The sequence below is a fragment of the Triturus cristatus genome, chromosome 7, assembly GCF_964204655.1.
Source record: "Triturus cristatus chromosome 7, aTriCri1.1, whole genome shotgun sequence".
NCBI classification, from domain to species: domain Eukaryota; kingdom Metazoa; phylum Chordata; class Amphibia; order Caudata; family Salamandridae; genus Triturus; species Triturus cristatus.
In genome coordinates, this window is record NC_140590.1 from 216885401 (window position 1) to 216907489 (window position 22089).

General features: G+C 42.1%; 1 protein-coding gene across 1 annotated transcript in view; it reads left to right on the forward strand.

Moving 5' to 3' along the window:
* Nucleotides 1-22089, forward strand: part of LOC146809252 (uncharacterized) — an 88006-nt gene that overhangs the window by 32503 nt on the left and 33414 nt on the right. The window contains exon 4 of the mRNA XM_085614850.1: nucleotides 3332-3367. Within this exon, the coding sequence (XP_085470976.1) occupies nucleotides 3332-3367 (36 nt within the window). The remainder of the gene's footprint in view (nucleotides 1-3331; nucleotides 3368-22089) is intronic.

The window sequence follows — 22089 nt, forward strand, 5'->3', positions numbered from 1 at the left end:
TTAGGTAAAGTTAGAGGATTGAGCTGAGCAGAGAAAAGGGATTCCAGGTCTCCAATATGGGTTCAGGCTAGATAAGAGTTCCCTGGACCAATGCCTGAACCTACAATTGATCATCTGAAAATAAACCGTGGCAATGAAGGGCTCATTGCACATGGCTTTTATGAACCACACCTCGGCGTTCGGGCATGTGAATAGATCAAATCCATGGAGGGTGTTGATTGACCTTGGGGTAGACAAGAAAATAGTACATTTCTTACATAATTTACTTCTGGATCTTGCTGCCTCTATAAGGTAGGACCTGGCAGGGAACCTGTCAGATTCTGTGAGTCTACACAGGTGAATGCGACAAGGTTGTATCTTGGCCCCATTTTGTTTTATTTTATACAATAATAAGTTGGGCCATAAACTGTGTGCAGCTAGTAAAGACATACAGAGGGCTGGCTCATTGGTAGTGCATGCCCTTCTTTATTCAGACTACACTGTTTTAATTTCTAGGACCGTAGTAGGTCTGCAACAGTTGGTTGACTCCTTTGTGGCTTTTATGAGAGAATTAGAACTAAATACTAATGATTCCTAATCTCACACCATGTTTGTTTGCAGATTGGAAACACCAGAAAAACTGCTGGGGGGTTGAAGCTTAGAGTTGGTTAAGGTCCTGACTTTTTCATACCTAGGGGTACTTTGTGATGAAAGAGGCTCTTGGGCCTCACAAAAGAAGATACAAAGAAATGCCTTTTCAGGAGCTGCAGCTATGACCCTTGATTTTGCTAAACGAGTGGGGCTAAGCTTATGCAGGCTCTCGGGGTAAATGCACTCCAATTGCCTGTTATGGTAGCAATATCTGTGGTTACCAAGATATGAGGGATCTTCAGTTTGTGGAAAATACTTTTTCAAGAAGTCTATTAGCTGTCCCACAGTCAGTACCAACTTATATAATACATGAAGAATTGTGGGTAGGGTTAAATATGTGATCAGCTAGCACTTGTGCCCTTGCTTAGATGAATCAGGGTATGGTGTAACCCAGTGCTCAATCTCAACCGTGGGAAAGAGGGAAAGGGGTTAGTGGGTCCAGGTATTTAGGCACTCCTCTGTGTATTTGAGGGTATATGTTTTGGTGTTTACTTGTCCTTGGCGATGGGGGACCCCTTCCCCGTTAATTACAAAACTGAAAGATGTGCCAGAGCAAGAAGAAATATTTATAATCTTTTTGAATCCCTTTATTGGATTCTATTTCTATGTATGGATTTATGTCTACTGTTCCCTACAAAACTACAACATAACCGTATGTATATATTCAATCTATGAACTACTTTATATGTATGTGAATTTTAACTTATTTTACTTCTATTTGATTATCACAGCTCAATACACATGATATATATATATACTTTCTTCTGTCATCTTCTTTCTTACCCCGGATGGAACTCTTTATAATGATACATATTTCCTTTTTCTTCTTCTTCTTTTAGCTACCCGTTTTCCTTGATTTTTTCTTTGATTTGATCAAACGTTTGTGTTCAAATTTGCTCTTGATGGCCAAATGCTGTTGATTTCTACAAAATGACTTTTCTTTGTCTGTAAACGTGTACATTGTCTATGCATGTTAACATTGTCGATGACAATTGATGTGACAACCCTGAGGAAGACCCAGGCAGAAAAGACATTTTTGTGGGGCGATCCACGTGTTGGCGGCAGTGTTACAAATCTCTTATTCATGTTTGTACTTCACTCTGAATGACGAGAAGAGGAAAGAGTCTTGATTTCAAAATAAACTGGATTAAATAAAAGGATTCAAAAAGATTATAAATATTTCTACTTGCTCTGGCACCTCTTTCAATCTCAACTGTGCAATTATAGAGGTCTGTCTGACTTTAGACAGGGCACTCTATATCCCATGGATTAAATAGATTAAGGCTGTTACATGCAAATTGTGCTGACCTGACTTATTTGAACATCTGCATGGAATTATAAAGAGGAAGCTGATTTGGGGCAAAGAAGCATTTTTTCCACATGATGAGCACAGAAAAGGAGGCGCAGGAACCCATTAAACCTACAGTTTGCTCTTATATCTTGGTAGAAACCTGCTCTTCGATGGAGCCTTAATTGGCCACAGTCAAGTTGTCTTAACACGATCCCTGCTGACCAGATTCAGCATCAACCTTTTGCAATGGTTCCATGCGGTCCCACTAGGTAGAAACAAGGTGAAAGATAGAGGACCTCTTGCTTATGTGAGGATTTTTCCACAAGATACTCTGCATTTCATCTTTTTGTGACTATTACAGAATTTTGTGGTTTTAGTACATATTGCCTTTATTTAGGGACCAACCTTTTGAGCAAGTAAGACCAGCGTTGGTGCATTTCCAGATGTTGGCATGCCCTCTTATCTGTTTCAATGTAGCTAGTTTCTTGATAGTAGCCGTCAGAATTAGGAAAATTTTGCAAAATAGTAATACCTTACGTCCACTTTCAAACTGGTGGCACCCATTTGCAAATGGGCAGGCGTCCCCTGGAGTACACACAGACTGCTGCCTACTCTAAAAACATGAAATTCTTTTCAAATGCATTCAGCTTCCTTTAAGAAAAATTGGCTGAATAAAAAGAGTAAAAAATGCTTTATTTAAAAGCAATCACAGACGTGGTGTTCTGGTGACCTCAGCAGGCAACCATCCCTGTGATGGCTGTGATTCCAAATTGTGACTATCACATCAATCTTCATGAAGTAGGTCGATTTGCGCAATTCTAGATTTTGTACAACTGGCCCTATAACTTGTGATTTTTTTTTATTATGTTACTTCTAATATATCACGTTTTAAATAACATTTTCACCTAACTATGACATCACTTTGATTTTCAAAAAATATATATATATATCTAAATATATATATATGCACATATTTGTGTAGTTATGCATTATATATTTATACTTATCAATACATCCATATGACTTCAATATTTCAAAGCGCAATATTTTAGATATGATACTCTGGGGGCAATCATGATGGACTGCCCTGGTTCAGCATAGACCCGAGCACTTGGTTTTATGACCCTGCAATGTGTAAAGAGAATGTATTTATACCAATATTTCTATAGGTTTGTGTATTATTTGAAACACCCTTCTTATGGTCTATAAGCAGCACTGTCTAAAATGAATGCGTAATCTTGCTATTTGTGTTTTAATAAAAACACATTGTGAATTGATATAACTTCTCTGTATTGCCCTACACAATACCCTATATGATATAACACAAAATTATGCTTATGAAAGTAATGTACAGACCTTAAGACTGCCCGCATATGGCCTAACAGAATTGTTTGTGGTCTCTATCAACAGTTTTTTCCTACACATTCGAGAAAGGACTAACCGAAGGTGAGAATGTGTTAAAAAAAATAAACTTTTATGTCCAGTGAAAAAAAGTATTCAAAGTTGAAAATAAATCTGGTCTTGTAATAACTATCATGTAAAAATAAACTTATATAGCGGCACATATTATTTATACAGATTGGTAAAATAATACCTCAACATTTTAAAATTGAGGATTACAGATATGTGAATGCGTGATCGATGTATATTTTAGTGATGTCCCTTATATCCTATGTTGGATCTGCTCTGGCGCAAATTACAATGCAACGTGTAACATGGTCTATGCTAAACCTGGCTGTGGTTGTAGTTTTTATGGCATTAGAATGATTGGGACTGATCATGCAATTCTAGAATAGGTAGAGATGTAATTCCATAAGTTAGCATTGCTAAAATGCCGGTATTTAGCGAGCAAAAGGAAAAAACCTCAACGCAAAATACTGAAAAACCAGTATTAAAACAGTAAGGTATTACAAATGGCAGTGAAAAGACACACCTCACACACGTTTTTATGACTATGTCTAGAGCAGACATGCTACTAGAGTGTATGCCCTTAAAAGAGGTGGTTTTATGGTAGAACATTTTAAATGAAGTAATAACGGGTTTATAGGCAGTGTGTAAAGTAATTATGTACCACACAAACAGTAGTAAAGTGAAAACACAACATAGGAACTTGAGATGAAATCTAGTTAGTAACAATTTGTTGTGTTCTTTAAAAATTGCTTAAAGATAGAGTGAGGGTGATAGACTCACATTAAAATTCAAGTGGAGATGTCCCTCAATCCTGGCACTCATGCTCGCCATATGCAAGGATTGTTTGGACTAATAAATAACTCTTTCACTTTTTGAGATGAAAAGTTGCAGGAATCAGTAGGATTAGAAATAAGTTCTGGGAGACCAAGCTCATTGAAGCTTTATATAGTAGAACTATGGAATCTCCAGTGAGTTGTCTAAGTCCAGTCAGCCAGAATGGTTCTGCTTAAATACGTCTCTGTTTTTTTCCATATTCTAAGCCAGGACAGAAGGGACTCTAGTTTTATATGATCTTCTATAAAGGCAATCCCTACTTCTGCACAACAAAGATTAGTGGGAGTAGATAGAGGGACTGACAACAGCCTTTAAAAATAATCTATTTTCTTTTTTTTTGTAGACAATCAATACTGGCGCAGCCCCTCACCCCAGAACCAAAAGTGGCGATACATAAGCATTTACTCTTAAAAATGAGTACTAATTCACCCACTGGTTTGTGCCTAAATCTTTCAGAAAATTGTAAAACCGCCTCAATGGACCTTCGAAACTGTGATAATCTGATGTTCTATAAATATTTCCAATTAAAAGCAAGATCAACAAGTATGCCCAGATAAGTAAAATGAGGGACTTTGACATTTTCTGTACCACCCAGCATAAATGTCCTTGTTTCTGATACCCTGGGCCTGCCTTTCATTATAAAAGATTTTGAGAGGTTCTTCCTTAGCCCCAAATCACCCATGCTAAAAGCATTTAAAAGTGACCAGAACCTGTTGGCTGTCCTTGCTATTAGCACAGCATATTCTAGGCACAATAGTACAGATACGAAACGGGAGCCAATCTTTGGGATATATTTTCCTCTATTACACAGGTATTCCTTTAGGCCATTTATGAATAACAAAAAATGAAACAGGGCCAGTTCACATCCTCGCCTAACCCCTACTACTGAGCAAATTCCTTCTGAGAGGTCCCCTTCCCTACTATACTGAATTTTGGCTGTGGAGTGTGCATGGAGTCTATGCAGTAATTTTATAATTGCACTGTCTATTCCCATGTCTTCCATAATCGTCCATAATTTGAACGCTGAAGAGTGTCCAACACACACATTAAATTCATAAAGGCCAAATGGATGCAGCCTTTTGTGCCCTATATATTTTTTTTGTGTGATAAGACACTAATTGAGTCAATGCTAAACAGTTCCTTGCCCTGGACAAAATCCAAATTGTACGTCCAAGAGTCTCTAGTCCTCGGCTGCCCATACTTCTAGCTTGGCCAGTATAACCCTACCCAGTGTTTTGAACGTGCTATCTAAGAGCAAGATTGGACGATAACAGTGGGGCAGAATCTGGTCCCCCTTTTTGAATATTGGAACAATAATAGCTTCCTGCCAAGTCTGAACCAGGGGATCTACAATAAGTGACCTTATCACATTTGCGATCAACAGACCCTAAAATTGAGGAAAGCATACATGGAGATCAGAGGAGGATTGTATCTGGGACTGGGGCTTTATCTGCAGGGCTAAGTTCCATAGCTAATATAATGTGCAATAACTCAATTGCAATAGCAGATCCTGGATCATGGTGAGCTTCTTCTCCTGATATCAGGCCCAAAATGTTTAGAGAAGTAGTCTACCCATGCTTCTGCCGGCCGGTATAACTGTGTCAACCTATGGACTATCGTAGCCTGAGAGAAGGAGGGAGTGAACAATCTTCCAAAAAGCATGGAAGTCCTTCAGCCTACTTACAGTCTTTAGGTCTTCCCAGGCTACTTACCGTATTTTAACTTTCCTAGCTGCAATGGCTTCTATATGTTCTCCAGGCTTGAGCTACACCTAGTTAGTCTCGAGTTTGCTCCTAAAGGGCTAATTTGCGAGTATTAAGAGCTTGACTGCAAGCATGATTAAACCAGCTGGGGCTATTACTAATCATCATTTTTGGTCAACTTTACTGCCGAATACGTGTTCATGGTTGAATATGCGTGACTAATATCTGCAGGGTAACCGTCATTTTCCAAACAAAATTGTTGTCGTCATTTGCCTCCAACCCCACTGAACAGACAAGCCGTCCGTACCAATACCCAGTGAACTGGGAAAAGTAGGCATTGAGTTGGAACCTCGGAAAACATCCACCTACAGGTACTATGACAGACTCGTATGTCACTAACCCCGGAAAGGGGGAGAGGTTGCTCTTTGACAAGGTCCAAATAAACCTGATGACAATCGTAATTGGCCAACGGGATAACTGAGAGTGCCCAACGTAGTCCGAAGAGTGCCAAAGAGGCATAATCATAGGACCCACTGGTTGTTATATTGGTATTCAAAACATTATATACCTTCCTACAAGTTAGGCCCCAGCCCATTTTAACAGCAGGTCCCAGAATGCTGTCTTTTTTCTGCCACAAGCTCTAGACAAGTCCATCGGGTAACCTTCATCTTGTAAAACAGTGGCAATTGGGGCCTGATATTCACTAACAGGTCCTTCATAAAATATATCTTTATCAATCTTTGACCATTTGATATTAAGGTCCTTATTCTTTGTGTATTCAATCCTATGTTGAGGAATGTTAGGACCTTACATGCCTGGATTTAATTTCAGTTCAAGGGTTAAGGGATTATGGTCATTTAGGCACCTTATGTGTACCTCCTATTTGTTAAAAAAAACTGGGATCAATTCCTTTCAAATTATTATATGATCAATTATAGAAATTGAATCTGACCCTGTGAATGTTAGGACTTGGCTAAAATTAGAACTATTAATAGGTCTTGCATATCTGATTTCTAGATGCAACTGCTCTATTCAGTGCATCTCCATATTGGCAATGCCTAAAGTGTGAAGCAGGTTGATCAGCTTTATCCCAGAGGCCACAGGTCATCATGAATTTAGGGTCATACGTACGGATATTACAATCCCCAAACCAGAATATCACATTTCCCTTTTGTGATCATTCTCAACCTTACACAAGTGATCCTCCAAGTCATCCACAACCCTGGTTACAGTTGCATCAAACATATTATGGTAACAAATATATCAATGACAAATCAAATGATTTCTGTAGTTTAAATAAAAGCATTTGATAGTGCAGTGCACTGTAAACATCCAGGACATCCATACCAACAAGAGTAACGGAAATAAAATGATCAAACCCACTTTTGCACGTCCTGATTGAATAGCTGAAAGTTGAATAACCATTTATGTATAAAGGATCTTGTGGCCATATCTCTTGAGAGCAGATAATGTTACACTGTTCCTCTGTCTTTACCCAGTCTGGATTATTTAACTTGACCTATGGGCCTGCCACATTTCAGGAGATTAAGTTCCAAGTCTTTATCTGCACAGCATTATCATTAACCACGGATGACTCGGCCCAAGGGGAGGCATTACATTTATTGTCATCATCTGGAAGTCCAAGTGTCTGTGGTTTTCAATCGAATTTTTCTAGAAATGACAGGGCTTCTAATCTGTTTCAGACTGATTTACTACCATGCTGAGAACGAGTTGCTGTTCTATCTCTTGCAGGGCCACACTTTTGTGTCCTGCTATTAATGCATTATAGATGATTTATTCTTGAGCTGTAAAAAAAGCACAAGGTTTGTCTGTGGATACCCTCCTGATGGGTAATTGATACGGAAGGCAGTCTAGCAGAACTTGCACTTGATCTGGTTAAAGCTTATTATAATACTTATTATAATACCGTCTCCAGGCCCAACCCTTGATTCTCTTCTGACAGTGACAATCTCTTTTGAGAAGTCACAGGTCCAGCCTGAATGATTTCTCAAGCAATATTTCACTCTATTCAACAAGGTTGAGTGTGTGTTTAATCATGAGTGGCCTATCTTTGACACAGTCTCTAGGATGATTATTTAGGGTGTGCAATCAGGAAGGATATGGGGGTGAACATCATGGTCCTCACTTGAACTATTACAATATTTATATGAAGCAGTTTTATTGTTATGAATACCCACTTTTTGCCACCCACTCTTCTCAGGGGTGCAAAACCTTACTCAGGGGCAAGGATTTTGACATTGTCAGATTGTCACATGGAGCCTCTTTGGACCTCACAAGTTCCATGTTCGGACTCCTGGGGTGGATTGGCTTAAACAAATGGGTAATTTGCGCCTGGGCACTTTGTAGCTCAGAGTCTTTTTGATTCTGTTAGTTCCCCTCTTTCAGTCGCTCTTTCTTTCGCTCTTTCTTGAGCTAGATGGAAATTGACTAACTTTCCATCAGTGGAACTGGAGTTATGATTTTTTTTGTAAAAACAAGCACCTAAAAGACCACGGACAACCATGGATATCTAGTTGCATGAGACCGGGTGAAAGATATGGCCAACAGCAATGTGGTGCGGTTCGAATATAAGGAGTAGTTTGGGCTGGGTTGGCACTTACCTTCGAACTTAGAAGAAATTTCATGAAAAATGTTCTGCAATGGTAAAATTCAGCCACACAAGGCTGCAGACAGTGTCTGTGGAGGGAACGTCATCATCGGGGAGCCTTTGGATGAACTTGTTGTCCTGGGAGTCCTGGGAGTGCGGATACCCCTTCGGTGAAGGTCCACTGAAAAGAATTTGCTGCCTCGGAGAAGAACATAGTGGGCGAAGCTGCGAAGTCAGGCCCACCAGCAATGCACCTTGGGCTGATTGACAAACAGGTTAGCCCCAGTCTTCCCTCGGTTCTCAGACCAGTTTTAGACACAAATTTGGATTTTGGCTATCTGGGAACCTTTAGCACCACAACAAAGGGTCCAGTACTGGTGGGACACCACTTGGGAGTTCATGACTCACTCAGGCCCGCTCATGTTGTGGATTAAAAAAGGAGGGAGCCTTTTATGTTCCTGTGTCTCTAAACAGGAAGCCAGCAAACTAGCCCTTAGAGTCACTTTGATATAGCATGCTCCAGGCAGCAAAATAGTCCTTCCAGGTGCAGCAAAACAGTGTTGTGGAGTACACAGGAAGGCCACAGCAGAAGGCAGTTTTCTTAGAATCCTACTGCAGGTCTAGAAAGTGAAATGAAGAGAATGCCTGGGCATAGTAGCGGAGTTTTGCTACGCAGAACTCCACGAAGATACAAAAAAACTCAGCGAAGTTCTGCAAGTGGCGGAGTGTAGTGCGATCTGCTGTTCAAATTGGTGTTCCTGCTGCTCGCGCTCGCAAACTTACCGTTCGTGAGTGCAAGCGGGGAAAAAACTCTGCTGCACTACATAAACGGAGATTTCTGCACTCTGTGAGCTCCGAGGAGCACGGAGTGCAGAAAACTCTGCAAATTCCGCAAACGGAGCGGAGTTCACAGCCCAGGATCTGAGGGCCCTTTTTATATATGGTGCCTCTTTAGAATGAGGTAGACATTTCTAGGGGTTTTGCCCTGGAACTGCCAGACTGCACTGCCTGGGTTTCAACTTGCTGCAGAGACAATGTGAAGGTTACAAGCTCTTTGTGTGAAGGCAGAGCACAGCCTATTCAGTTACAATTGGGGCTGTGCCCAGCTTCGCCCCGCCCATACTGCCAGCAGATGACCTAGTCAGGCACACCTAATACCTTTATTGTGTGACTGTCTGGGAGGAATTCACAAAGTCTGTCAGTTACATCTAGTCATGTGAACGAGACTTTCTAAAAGTGGCATTTTGAAAATTGTAATTTAAAATCCGACTTTACCATTAAAGAGGATTTTTCATCACAATTTCATACACTCTAAACATGAAATGCTTTCTTGGTCCCCATTAAATGTTAACAGTTAACACTTATTAAATGTGATAAGGCAACCTTGTGTTATCCTGTGGGACAGGTAGGGGTCACAGAAGAAAAAAAAATCAAATTTAAGAGTTTTTCACTACCAGGGCATGTAAAACTTAAACATAATATTGTCCAACCTTTTTATTATAGGGCATCCTGCCTTATGGGCTACATAGGGCCATACAAGTGAAGTTTAAAGCTTTGCAAGGGTATTATATCGCCAAATCGAATTAGCAGTTTAAAACTACAATCAGGATGCAATGGCAGACCTGGGGCATGTTTTAAGGGGTTTCTTAGGTGGGTGGCACAATATAACCTGTTTGTCAATCTGCCCAAGGTGCATTGCTGGTGGGCCTGAATTCACAGCTTCGCACACTATGTTCTTCTCCGCAGCAGCAAAATTCTTTTCAGTGGTCCTTCACCAAAGGGGTATCCTCACTCCCAGGACTGTCTATGGCTGCAGACCTCTGCCTCCTCATGCTTGAGATTTCTGGCTTCCAACAAAGTGACTAAGTCCGAACGTAGAAAACTTCACAACAAGTTCATCCAAAGGCTCCCCGATGATGATGCTCCCTCCACAGACACTGTCTGCAGCCTTGTTGACCCATTAGTAGTATTTACTTTACAGATCTTAGTGTAAGGGAATGATAAGTAAATTAAATAAGCCAATCAGGTGTAAAGAAATGTTACCATGTTTAGTGGAGAGAGCACAAGAACTGTTGCTGGTTAGCAGTGGTAAGGTGTACAGAGTCCTAAGGCCAACACAAATAAATTCAGCAAACAAAGGAGGAAAAAGGCAAATAAGCTGGTGGTGATCATGCAAAGAAGGCCAGGTCCACTGCAACAATTCTCTAGCCTAAAGTCAAGAGAAACTAATCAATACCATTATGGGTTTCCCTACTTAGGCAATAGAACGTGGACAATGACCCTCTTCTGCGGAGGCACTTGTCAGTTCTAAGCTATTCTGAATTCAGTTGGCTCCCTCTGTCAACACTCTCCTGTTCCACTGAACATACCCATGGGAAACCCTTCTCACCTGTGGGCCCCATCTGTGTAGCACCTAAACTTAACTTGCTGACAGATGTATCCCAGTAGGGAGACAGTACCACCATGGCCATCAAGACGATGTGGCCGATTCCACCCCTTGGGTCAGACTTCTGTACTCAACCAAAGGAAAACTATGCCCATAAGGACAGCAACCAACAGAGGCCACTGACCGCTATACATGTCAAGAGCCAGGCCCCAGCCCATTCAGGGATCTCTGACTGCTGAGGTTTTTCAAAGTGAGGGGCACCAGTCCAAGATGTTAGGCACTCTTCTTCTACTCTCCTTTCCACCAGCCCAGAGCTGAACGCCAGGGACTGGTCACTCAGCACATGGTCTATATCCTGAGGCTGACCAGGGGTCAAAGGAAGTATTTCTTCCCCCAACTCCTCCATCTGGGCCTCTGTAACCTCTGTTTTGGAGTGGTACTCGCAGAAATCTGAGCATTTACGGCACCATGGACTGCCGTCCCTCCCAGCTCTCCACACACTGGTGGCAACTACTTCCTAAGAATACAATTAATGGGCCTCTGGAGACTAACTATGACCATTCTCTAGGTCAACTCCCATCCCACTCCAGGGATACCAAGGACATTGGCGGGAAAAGGGTCTGCCCCTGGACCTGAGTAACCCTCCATACCTGACAGGGGTACTGCTCTGGGGAAACCAGCCTTTCCACTACCATAGTCTGGCTGGCCCTGGCGTTCCTCAGAGCAGTGTCAGCAACCCCATTCACCTTGACCTGGTGGAAGTGAAAACTACCACCCTCAGGGATTACCAGTCTACCCTCTGAGTTCACCTAAAGGAGATTAGGGCATGATCAGTCTCCTGCATCTGGGGACCACATACCCCAAGGCAAATTTGACCACCCATGTAGTGGTCCCACCAGTGGGTGGTTTCTTAGGACAGACATGGTCCCCCTGCTCTTGTCCTAGCTGAGAACAATCAAAACAGAAAGGTTGGAACTGGGGCACTCTGGGCACCACCCACCAGAAAAGCCCTTCTTCTCAGAAAGGGCATGGAAATCCTTTCCTTTCCCCTTAGTCTGTGACATATGTGTGTCTCTTTTGACTTCCTCTTCACTCTGCTTGGGGGAATCTGACCCACCCTTCTTGGTTTCATCTCCAGGTACCTTCTTGGACACTCTGGTGCTGATCAGAGGTCTACCTCCTCAACAAGCTTCTTGGGGCCAGTAAGCTTGCTATCTGCCAGTTGTTGACTCAGCCCTATAAAACAGGTATTGAGCATGTGCTCCTTCGGAATCAGGTTGTACAGCTCTACAAATTCATCCACTTTGCTACCTCTCACCAGGCCCTTCAGTGCCTTTCTGGAGTAATCTAAAAAACCCACCTAGGACTAGTTTGGGAGTTTGTGGCTGTCACTCAACCTCTGATGTTATCTCTCAAATTTCAGCCCAAATTTAACAACATTGGTGGATGTAATGGGGGCATACTTGGTCTGGCCTTCAATCTCAAATGCAAGAAGTGTGCCCATCCCCACTCTATTCATGTACTTCAACAAGCTACCCCCCATTACTCCTCTGGGGCCTTGTGTGCCCTCAGCTAACTCATACAAGGAATATTGCAGATATGCTGCCACCACTATTGCTGGACTCTGTTTGTTTGGCTTTTATGTCCAGCTCTCTCAGACTCAGTTCATGAGCCAGAAGCAATTTCTTCCCAGCTAAGGATCTCTCTTCATCAGTCTACTCCTTCTCTGCCTCTAGCTTCATCTTGAGCAGCTGAAATTTGAGCTCCCTCTTTGACTTTCTGTGCTCCACTCCCCATCCTTAGCATCTTAGACTTCCTGGACATCCATTGGCTTTGAGTTGGACTCTTCCTGGTTACCTAGAGATCCAGGGGCATATTTATAAGCCCCTTTTCGTTTCTCTTGCACCATGAAACATGGTCCCCACTACACCTCCCCAGGTAAGATGTAAAGAGGAGAAATATGCTTATAATCCTCATTTTTAGGAAAAAGCCTCTCAGGATTGGTTTTGTGCAGGAAGGGGACCCTTCCTGGACAAAAACAATCCTGCCTACAACACAGTCACCCTTGCACCATGGTGCAAGGGTGTCTGTGTTGGCAGGATGGAAGGGCAGGAGTCCACCATATTGGATAAATACGGTGCATTCCTGCTCTTTCCCTCTGGCACAGGACAGTGCAATGAAGTGACTTTCTGTACTACTCCGTGCCACGAAACGCCTAACTATGCACCCCAGTGTGGTAGCATTCTTGTCTGCTTTCAGCCCCTTCTGGTTGCAGAGTTTCAGCAGCTCAGCCCTACTGCGAGTGTCAAAGTTGCAAAGCTCCATCCCCATGATGAGAAAATAAAGGAAAGAAGGGCACTCATATTTAGAAAGGGGAGATACAGCCAAAAGAAAACTATGGATAATTTAAAAAGAGGTAAACTCTGGTGTCAAATCATTTATCTTGGATTTTTGATTAACACAAATCACTGTATGGTTCTGCACAATTACAAGTACTGATCCACACCGCTGAACACCAATGTGAGAAATTGGGATGTTTGTTGACTTAGTTGTGAGCACTGGTCAAGCATCAGCCATAATACCTGGCCAGAAAAAGTAACTAAACAATGCTAATAAAGCAGCCAGGCTTATTTTAAAGGCAATGTGTGAAGTATTTGTGCAGCAGTATTTTTGAAGTAAAAACACAATGAAAACACAAAGAAAGACATTTCAAAAATAGAGTATATTCTGATAAAATATTTGACTCCAAAACAACAAAAATCCAATTGGTAGAACCGGAGTTCTGGGTTTTTAATATACTAGCACAGAAAATTTCAAACTGCCACCCGCGAACATCTAGTTGTAAAGTCAATGTAAAAAAATATGACTAATCAACATGGGGTGCAGTTCAGATACACAAAGTGGATTGGGCCCGGTCAGTGCTTACCTTTGGACTTAGAGGAATTTTCAAGAAAAATGCTCTGAGAAGGCAAAGTTTAATGGAGTGACGTTGCAGGCTGTGTCCAAGGAGGAAGCATCATCTTGTGGGAACCTCTCAACAGAGTCACAGTAAAAATGTCTACGTTCAGACTTAGTTCCATTTTTGGGAGTCAAAAATCTCTAGTGGGACAAGGCAGGAGGCTGTAGTCAAAGACAGTTCCAGGAGTTTGGAACAGCTGCAAAGTAAGGCCAACTGGTGATGCACCTTGAGGGGATCAACATGCAGGTCGGTCACTGGTTTTCCCCAGCTTTCTGAGCAGTTGTAATCCAAAAAAAGTTCCCATGTTTTGGATTTTGGCTATCTGGGCACATTTAGCACCCCAACCATAGGTGCAGGACTGGTGAAACACTATGTTGGGGTTCAGGACCCATTCAGGATGGGTCCAGGTGCAAGTTCAAGAATGTGAGGGACTTTTAGGTCCCTATGGCTCAAACAGGAGGCCAGCAAACTAGCCTTTGGAGTCACCCTGGTGGTCGTGGGTTGAAGTGAATATGCAGGGCTCAAACAGCAGAGTTGATATCTGAGAGTCAAAGCATACGTTCCAGGTGCAGCAAGACAGTCTTGTGGAGTACAAAGCAGGCACAGCAGTAGATAGTCCCCTGAGAGCCCTTCAGCTGATCCCTAAGTAAACTGAAGAGTGGGTCTGAGGGCCTTTTTTATACCTGGTGCCTCCTTTGAGGTGGAGAGATGTTTCTAGTGGTTTCTCTTTGAAGTGCTTGGAACCTATTGACTCCTCTGCCTTGGTTCCAAGATGGCTGTAGAGACAATATGGAGGTGAGAAGCCCTTTCTGTGAATGCAAAGCACAACCTATTCATTTGCAAGTAGGCTGTGTCTAGCTCCACTCACTCACCAACCTACCAGCAGATGGGCCATGCAGCTACACCTAAATTCTCTATTATGTGGCTGTCTGGTAGGAATTCACAAAGTCGGTCAGTTTCACCCAGTCTTGTGACCTAAGACAAGCTGTAGGCACCAAAGTGCTAAGAGCACTAAAATGCCCACATTCTAATAGTGTAATTTTGAAAATTGTAATTTAATATCCGACTTTACCATTAAAGGGGATTTTAATTACAACTTCATAGATACCAAACATGAAATGTTTACCTGGTCCCAATAAAAGGTAAGCACTTAATAATTGGAATAAGGTAACTGTTAGAAAGACGGTCTCTAGTTGGCAGAGGTATGCTCCCTGTCCATGTGGGGACCACCACTCTAGCCCAAGTAGGTAAGATATGCACTAAAACAGTTTACCTGTGGTCACCCTCTGGTAGCTTGGCACAGAGCAGTCAGGATAAAATACTGTACTCGGATGTATTTTGCAGCATGAGCAGGTACCCGGTATTTGAGGGACATAACGTCCGGTTTATGATTGTCGATGGTGATGAGTTCCGTCCTTTTGGGATAACGCAGGAAAGACAACCCACGGAATGACATATTACACATAATACTGGTGTTGGAAGCATAAAAGGCTATTGGACTTATGAAAATATTGGCAAATTGTATGGGACATTGATATTTGGAGGATTTCATTATTTGAGGATTTGGATACTTTTTGCAACGATTTAATGACTATGATTTCACAAAGAAATAGAGATTGAAGTTTGGAGGATTACCTTTATATTGAATCACATTGAAAGAAGCCTTAAGCCCTGAGGGAGTCGTAGGGTCACCTCATATCACGACAAAAGGCGTTGGCATAAAGAATTGGAGGATCTGTTGATATTAAAAGAAGAAAACAAGAGCCCAACCGATTATTTTTTGCTTTGTTGTGTTATCACTGTATTATTTACTATATAAAACATGTGTGCTCGGAAAAATTGTGACTAGTTTGATCAGTCTTTTGAGGGAGGTAGGGTGTTCTCCTCCCATTTTGAATGCACCGCATTGGGTTGTGTTTCACTATATGTAAGTGTGATTACTCGTGAGCGCCTGTATATCCTCTACACCCAACTAAGTGAATGAGAATGAGGATAAAATTTGGAGGTAATGTGTAAAGTATTTGTGCAACACACTCACACAGTAACTCAGTGAAAATACCACAAAAAGACTCCACATGGGTTTAGAAACATAGATTATTGTGTTATGAATAATTCAAGGTCAAAACAACAAAAGTCCAATAAGTAGAGGCTGAGTTATGAATAAATAAAGTTCAAGCACTTTAAAGAAATAAACGCCATTGGGAGTTATCTGGTCGTGTTGGACCGAGGTAATGTCAACAGTTCGAGCTTAACATGATAAAGTGCAGGTTGGGGACAAGAGCCATGCAGGTCCGCTGAACAGAGTATCTGGATCCAGGTCACAGCAGTGAGATACGGGGTGAAGACGAGCGATGCGTCGATGTCGGGCCCGCAAGAAAGGTGTGCGTTGATTTTCTACAAGCAGTGGTGGTGATGTGCCCGGTCCATTTAGAGAAGCGCCAGTTCCAAGTGCGATGGTTCTGAAGACAATGCACCAGGTTAATCCATGCAAGACGGGCAATGAATCGATTTTTTCCACTCGGCGGCAGCGATGGGTTGGTTCCAAAGTGGTGGTTTTGGATGCAATGCAGCAGTTCTGAGTGTGATGTGCGGTGTCCTACTCCTGTAACAGGGCCGATGTGCCGGGTCCGCTACACCTGAATGGAGATGCATCGATTTCTCTGGAGCAAGCTTCTGGGTCCACTTCCAGTGAACCAGGCACTGAAGCAGGAGTAGAGACTTTAATATCCCTGAGTCTCAAGCAACAGGATACAAGTCAACAAGCCCTTTGAGATCACTTCAGTTGCAAGGGAGAGTCCAGCTCTCTTCAGTAGAGTCAAAGAGCAGCAGGCAGCAGGACAACACAGCAGAAAACAAGCCTTCCAAGTCAGCAGTCCAGCAAAGTATTGGTCCTTGATGCAGCACAGACTTTCTTCTGACAGAGTCCGATGGTAGGTCCAGAAGTATCTGATTTGGTGGGGTCAGAGACTCAGTTACCCAGTTCTTCCTTTGAAGTGGAGATGACTTCAAAGAAGGGTCTTTGAAGTGAACACAACTCCTTTCATCCCAGCCTTGGCACCAGACTATTAGTAGGAGGTAATCAGCCCTTTGTGTAGAGGCAGACCCTCTCCTGTTTAAGTGCAAGTGTTAGTCCCTCCTTCCCTTCCTGCTCGGATAGAGCCATCAGAATGCAGATGAGTGCTCAGACACACCTAACCTTTCTGCATATGTGGCTGTCTAAAGGGAATGCACAAAGTGTAGCTATCACCGACCCCAGACGTGTATTTAAGACAGTCTGGAGACATGCAGAGCTGCAAGAGCAGAGAAATTTCCACTAAACTAGTAAAGTCAAATCCAGATTTACCAGTAATGAGGATTTGCCATCCCCATTACAAAGATATGAAACATGATACAGCTATTCCTTTCTGGTCTGAAAAGGAATTCCCAATGTTAACCTATGAGAGGCGTAGGCTTCACAGTTGTGAAAATTAATTAATGTGTTTTTTCCAACAAGACATGCAAAACTTAAAAGTACATGTCCTACCTTTTACTTATCGAGCACACTGCTCACTGAACGACCTAGGGCCTACCACAGGGGTGACTTATGTTTAATAAAGGGGGAGTTTAAGGCTTGCCAAAGGGTTTTAAATCCCAAGTTGAAATGGTCGTTAAAATGCACCCACAGGTCCTGCAGTGGCCGGCCTGAGACAGGTTTGAAATGCTACTTGTGTGGGTGGCACTACCAGTGTTGCAGGTTCAGTTCAGTTCAGTTCAAATAACTTTATTCGATTGTAAACCTTACAATCATAAAAGCACAATTCATAAACATACAATTAAAATCAGACCATCCATTTCATTTATACAGCAGGAATTTACATAATCAATATAAGACAAGAGTAACAGGCAGAACAAAGCATATTTAAGAATATAAATAGTTATGACAGGGTTAAAAAGATTAAAAATACATAACAACAATAACAACATAGTTAACCCTCCATGCTTTTCCTGAAGGTAATTGCTAATTTCAAAAAGCTGCATACAAATAAGGTGCAGTCACTATTCAGGAGTTGAAGGTAATAAAGTGCTGGTTTGATCTGCGTAAATTTCAGTTCTTTCAGGCATGGTTTTAAAAATAGCCTCCGAGGTACTATATAATAAGGACAAATAAATAAAAAGTGTGCCAGATCTTGCGGAGACTTCCCGTCGCAGCCGCAAGCTGGCAACACTTGGCCTCGATGAGCCCCACTCGGGACCGCTAGTAAGTAATGAAACAAGTCAAAACGGAACCTTGTTAATAGGTAACGTTCGTAGCTAGACATAGGCCATGATAAATATGGTTCCATTTGTAGACAGGTTTTAAGTAAGACATGTTTCCTAACACTGTCTTTCTGGAACTCAACCTCTTCCCGGGCAAAATTCCTGGTTATCATAAATATATTTTTCACAAAAAGGGCATCTATTTTAGTAATGGAATTTGGGGTAAGAAACAGGTCCGGCCGACCTATTTCAGTAAAACAGTCTTTAATGTACTTCAACCACGGAACCTTGAGCCTACCATCCCATGTTAAAGCTTCTTTTAGTATATCATGGGTGAGAGGTATATCATTATTTAACCAGCAGTTCAACCAGCATAATAGGGGGTTTACTGCTATTCTGTCACTAAGGTGGGGCACACCTAACTCCTCGTGTACCGAGAAGTTTCCGGTTCCCCTTGGGAGCCTCAGTATCTTCTTCAGAAAATTATTTTCTGTAACCTCCAGGTCTCGCGTCTGGCTGTAGCCCCAGAGCTCGCTTCCGTAGCAAGCAACGGCAACACTTTTAGCCTGGTATAGTTTAAGTAAGGCAGCCACCTGGCTATTGCCCATTTTTCTCGCGAAGCCAAGTATGGCTGCGTTAACGCGGGTTACCTCGCCCTTCTTCTTGAGAACAGCAGGGCCCCAAGATAATTGGTGATCAAGAAGAACCCCGAGGTATGAAAAGGTTTTGGTGGTTGGAATTTTTTCCCCATTTATGTTGAAGAGATTAGATTTTCGCGACCCTAGGCCTATCTTCATAGCATAGGACTTAGAATTGTTAATACTTAGGCCTCGAGACTCCATAAAATCAAAGAAAGAATTTAAAAGTGTCTGGAGGCCGATTGCGGTCCTTGAGATAAGGACAGCATCGTCCGCGTATAGCAGAACTGGAATGCTTTTTCGGCCTACAAAGGGGTAATCCGCTCCAGTTCTTAACAAGTATTCCTCCAACTCGTTGATATACAGGTTGAAGAGGATTAATTCTGATATCCCCCGTCACTTTCAGGTCTTGGGTATATCGGACATTTGCTCTTGTGTCGGAGTGCAAGTCAGCCAGTAGATTAATTAAGTTCTGCTCAACGCCCATCTTTGACAAAATGTCCCATAGTTTGCCTCTGTCCACACAATCGAATGCGGACGATAAGTCCATAAAAGCCATATGGATGGTTCCCTGTCGGGCCAGGGTGTATTTACCTATAATCAAATACAAGTTCAGACACTGAGTTACTGTCGAGTGACCAGGTCTGAAGCCGTATTGTATTGGGGATATAACTTTATTCTCGTTTGCCCATGCTGTTAACCTACCACTTTGGCTACAGAGTTAATTAAAGATATTGGCCTGTAGCATAACGGGCTGCTACGATCGCCCTTTTTAAACACGGGCACAATAGTAGAGAGCCCCCACGACTTTGGACATCCGTGAGCCACAGCTGCATTTATTACAGCCGTAAGCACAGGGGCCCATAATGAGGTACAAGATTTAAAAAGATCCGGGGGCAAGCCATCCGGACCTGGAGCCTTATTTCCGGTTAACCCTTGAATGCCCTTTTCTACTTCGTTTACTGAAAAACACAAAGAATTCTCCTTAGAAGTTAAAAAATCATTTTCTGCCTGTTGTTCATTGCTTTTAAAAATTACGCTGAAGTGAGTGACCCAATCCTCCTCAGGGATATTTGTACCAAGTGCAGTAGCACTGGGAATATCGAACAGGGGTTTATTAACAATTTCCCAGAATTTACTGCTATTGCCCAGGACTGATGGGTCAAGCAGAGACTCCCAGGTACAAGCCTTAATTTCATTTTTCCTCTTAAAAAGTGATTTCTTATAAATCAGTCGCAGGTTTTTAATTTGACCTGGATCTCTAGGTTTAATTTTTAACGCCTTTTTCAGATCTCTGCTTGCTTTAGAACATGTATGGTCAAACCATTTAGGGTTATTTCTAGCATGTTCCTTCACTGGAACTAGTAGCATGGATCCTACTGAAGACACCACGACCTCAAAAATAGCAAATATTTGCTCAGGTGACGTAAATGGTAACACACAAACCGCAAGTTCCTCACCACATGACTTATTAATTTCAGTGTATAGGTTTTCATGATTTACCAAATGCCATTTCAATCGGCGTTTGCCATTTATACATTTTAGAATTCCTCGGTCTTCACAATTCATTCGCTGTTCAAAAACCCCTCCACCCAATCTAATGGTTAGGGGATTATGATCACTGTAGATATTCATTTGGATGGTGAATCCAGAAGCCTAATTGGCAAGGTCGGCAGATAACAATAAATGGTCTATAAAAGATCCCTGACCTGATCCTTTAAATGTTGGAACATCAAAGACCTTGGACTCAGGCACCATTGACATGGCTACAGATAAATTATTTTCATTCAGCAGATCGTTAAGACAAAGTCCACGCCTAGAGTGGTCAAAATGGAAACCATTCATACTATTACACCCCAGGGATCCCATAGAGGTAACGCGTGGATTACCACATGGGTGTACATTAAAATCACCTACAATCAATAAGTTACGTGACAGTGTACCTGCTCCTTCTCTCAACATCTCTTTCAGAGGCAGTATATTACATTCCCCTTGACTGTTTATAGCATTATAAAAATCAATTAGTCTCAGGGCATGTTTCCCTCTCTTCAATTCGAGCAATTGGATATTCCGATTTACATGATACCGGTTACTTATTTGGCAGGAAAGTGCCAGGTTAATAAAAATGACCAGGCCCCCCTTAGCTCTTCCACTAGTTGAGGGGGCTGCTGGACTAAAAAAGCTTTGGTAGCCCTCAATGAAAACATTATTATCTTCCATCCATGTCTCTTGGAGGCATATAACTGCATATTTCTTGACAAATGCCAACCAGGCGGAATCACATATTTTATCAGCCAAGCCTGCTACATTCCAGGACACTAAACTCGCATTACAAACATCACCGTGCTCTATTCCAGTGGCGGCTTCTGTAGTTATAGGTTTTGGAAGCCAATTTTGTTCTACGTGTGTGTCTCCCATGTTTACTATTGTAGAGGAGCTTGGTTCTATATGGGCTGGTGGAAGAATAAGGGCCTCGGGCAAATCATGCAATATACTAATGTGCTTGTGTGATACGGAACTGTCCGTTAGAGAGTCTGCATCTGGTTGTTAGTAACTAATTCATCAGTTGAAAGGGGAACAGTTGCTGCTTGTGTACACCTAATTTTCCCATGCCCAAAGTTATTTTGTATATAACCAGTATATGTTGGTAGGACTGGAGCAGCATGTAGTCAGTCAACCCCCTCCAAACCATCCTGCTCATGAAAAACATCAAACCTATTTGAAGTAGGTACATTGTAGTAGGTGTTAGGGTATTTTGGTTGGGGGTGATCACGATAATGATACAACCCATGTGGGGCCTCCCATCTATCATGATAGGTTACTGGGTGGTTGACCTGTCTGGCCTCCCAGGATGTATCTCTCCTATACTGTCTTTGATCTCCTACAGTATAATGACCGTAGTTCCTTGATGTTACTCCATTATGATCATAAGTCTTCTCCTGCTCTAAAGTGGGGTATAGATACACTTTGTTTAAACTGTGAGCACTTGAGGGATAGAAATAACTTAGATCCATGGTACGGATCAAGCTATTAATCAGGCCATCCTTCCATCTAGTTATGTGGCTTGCTACACGATTATCCTTGAAGTTGACCACAATACAGTCACCCTCGGTGGATTTGAATCTATGACCCACCCAATCAACCCTCCTGACATTTGTTATTTTACCACTAATGTGGGGAGGGATCGGTCTATGGGCGGTTAACCAATGGCTCACTTTGTTTTTCAAATCCCCATAACTCTCTATCTTGCCCACTTCTAATTGCGGTACACATATCATTACTATGTTGTATTGGTGGTATTCAGGAGGGAGATTAATGTGAATTGGTTTTTTAAATTGTGTCAACTTGGGTGTTTGCACTAGACGTGTGGCAATGGCTGTATTTTCTATTAATA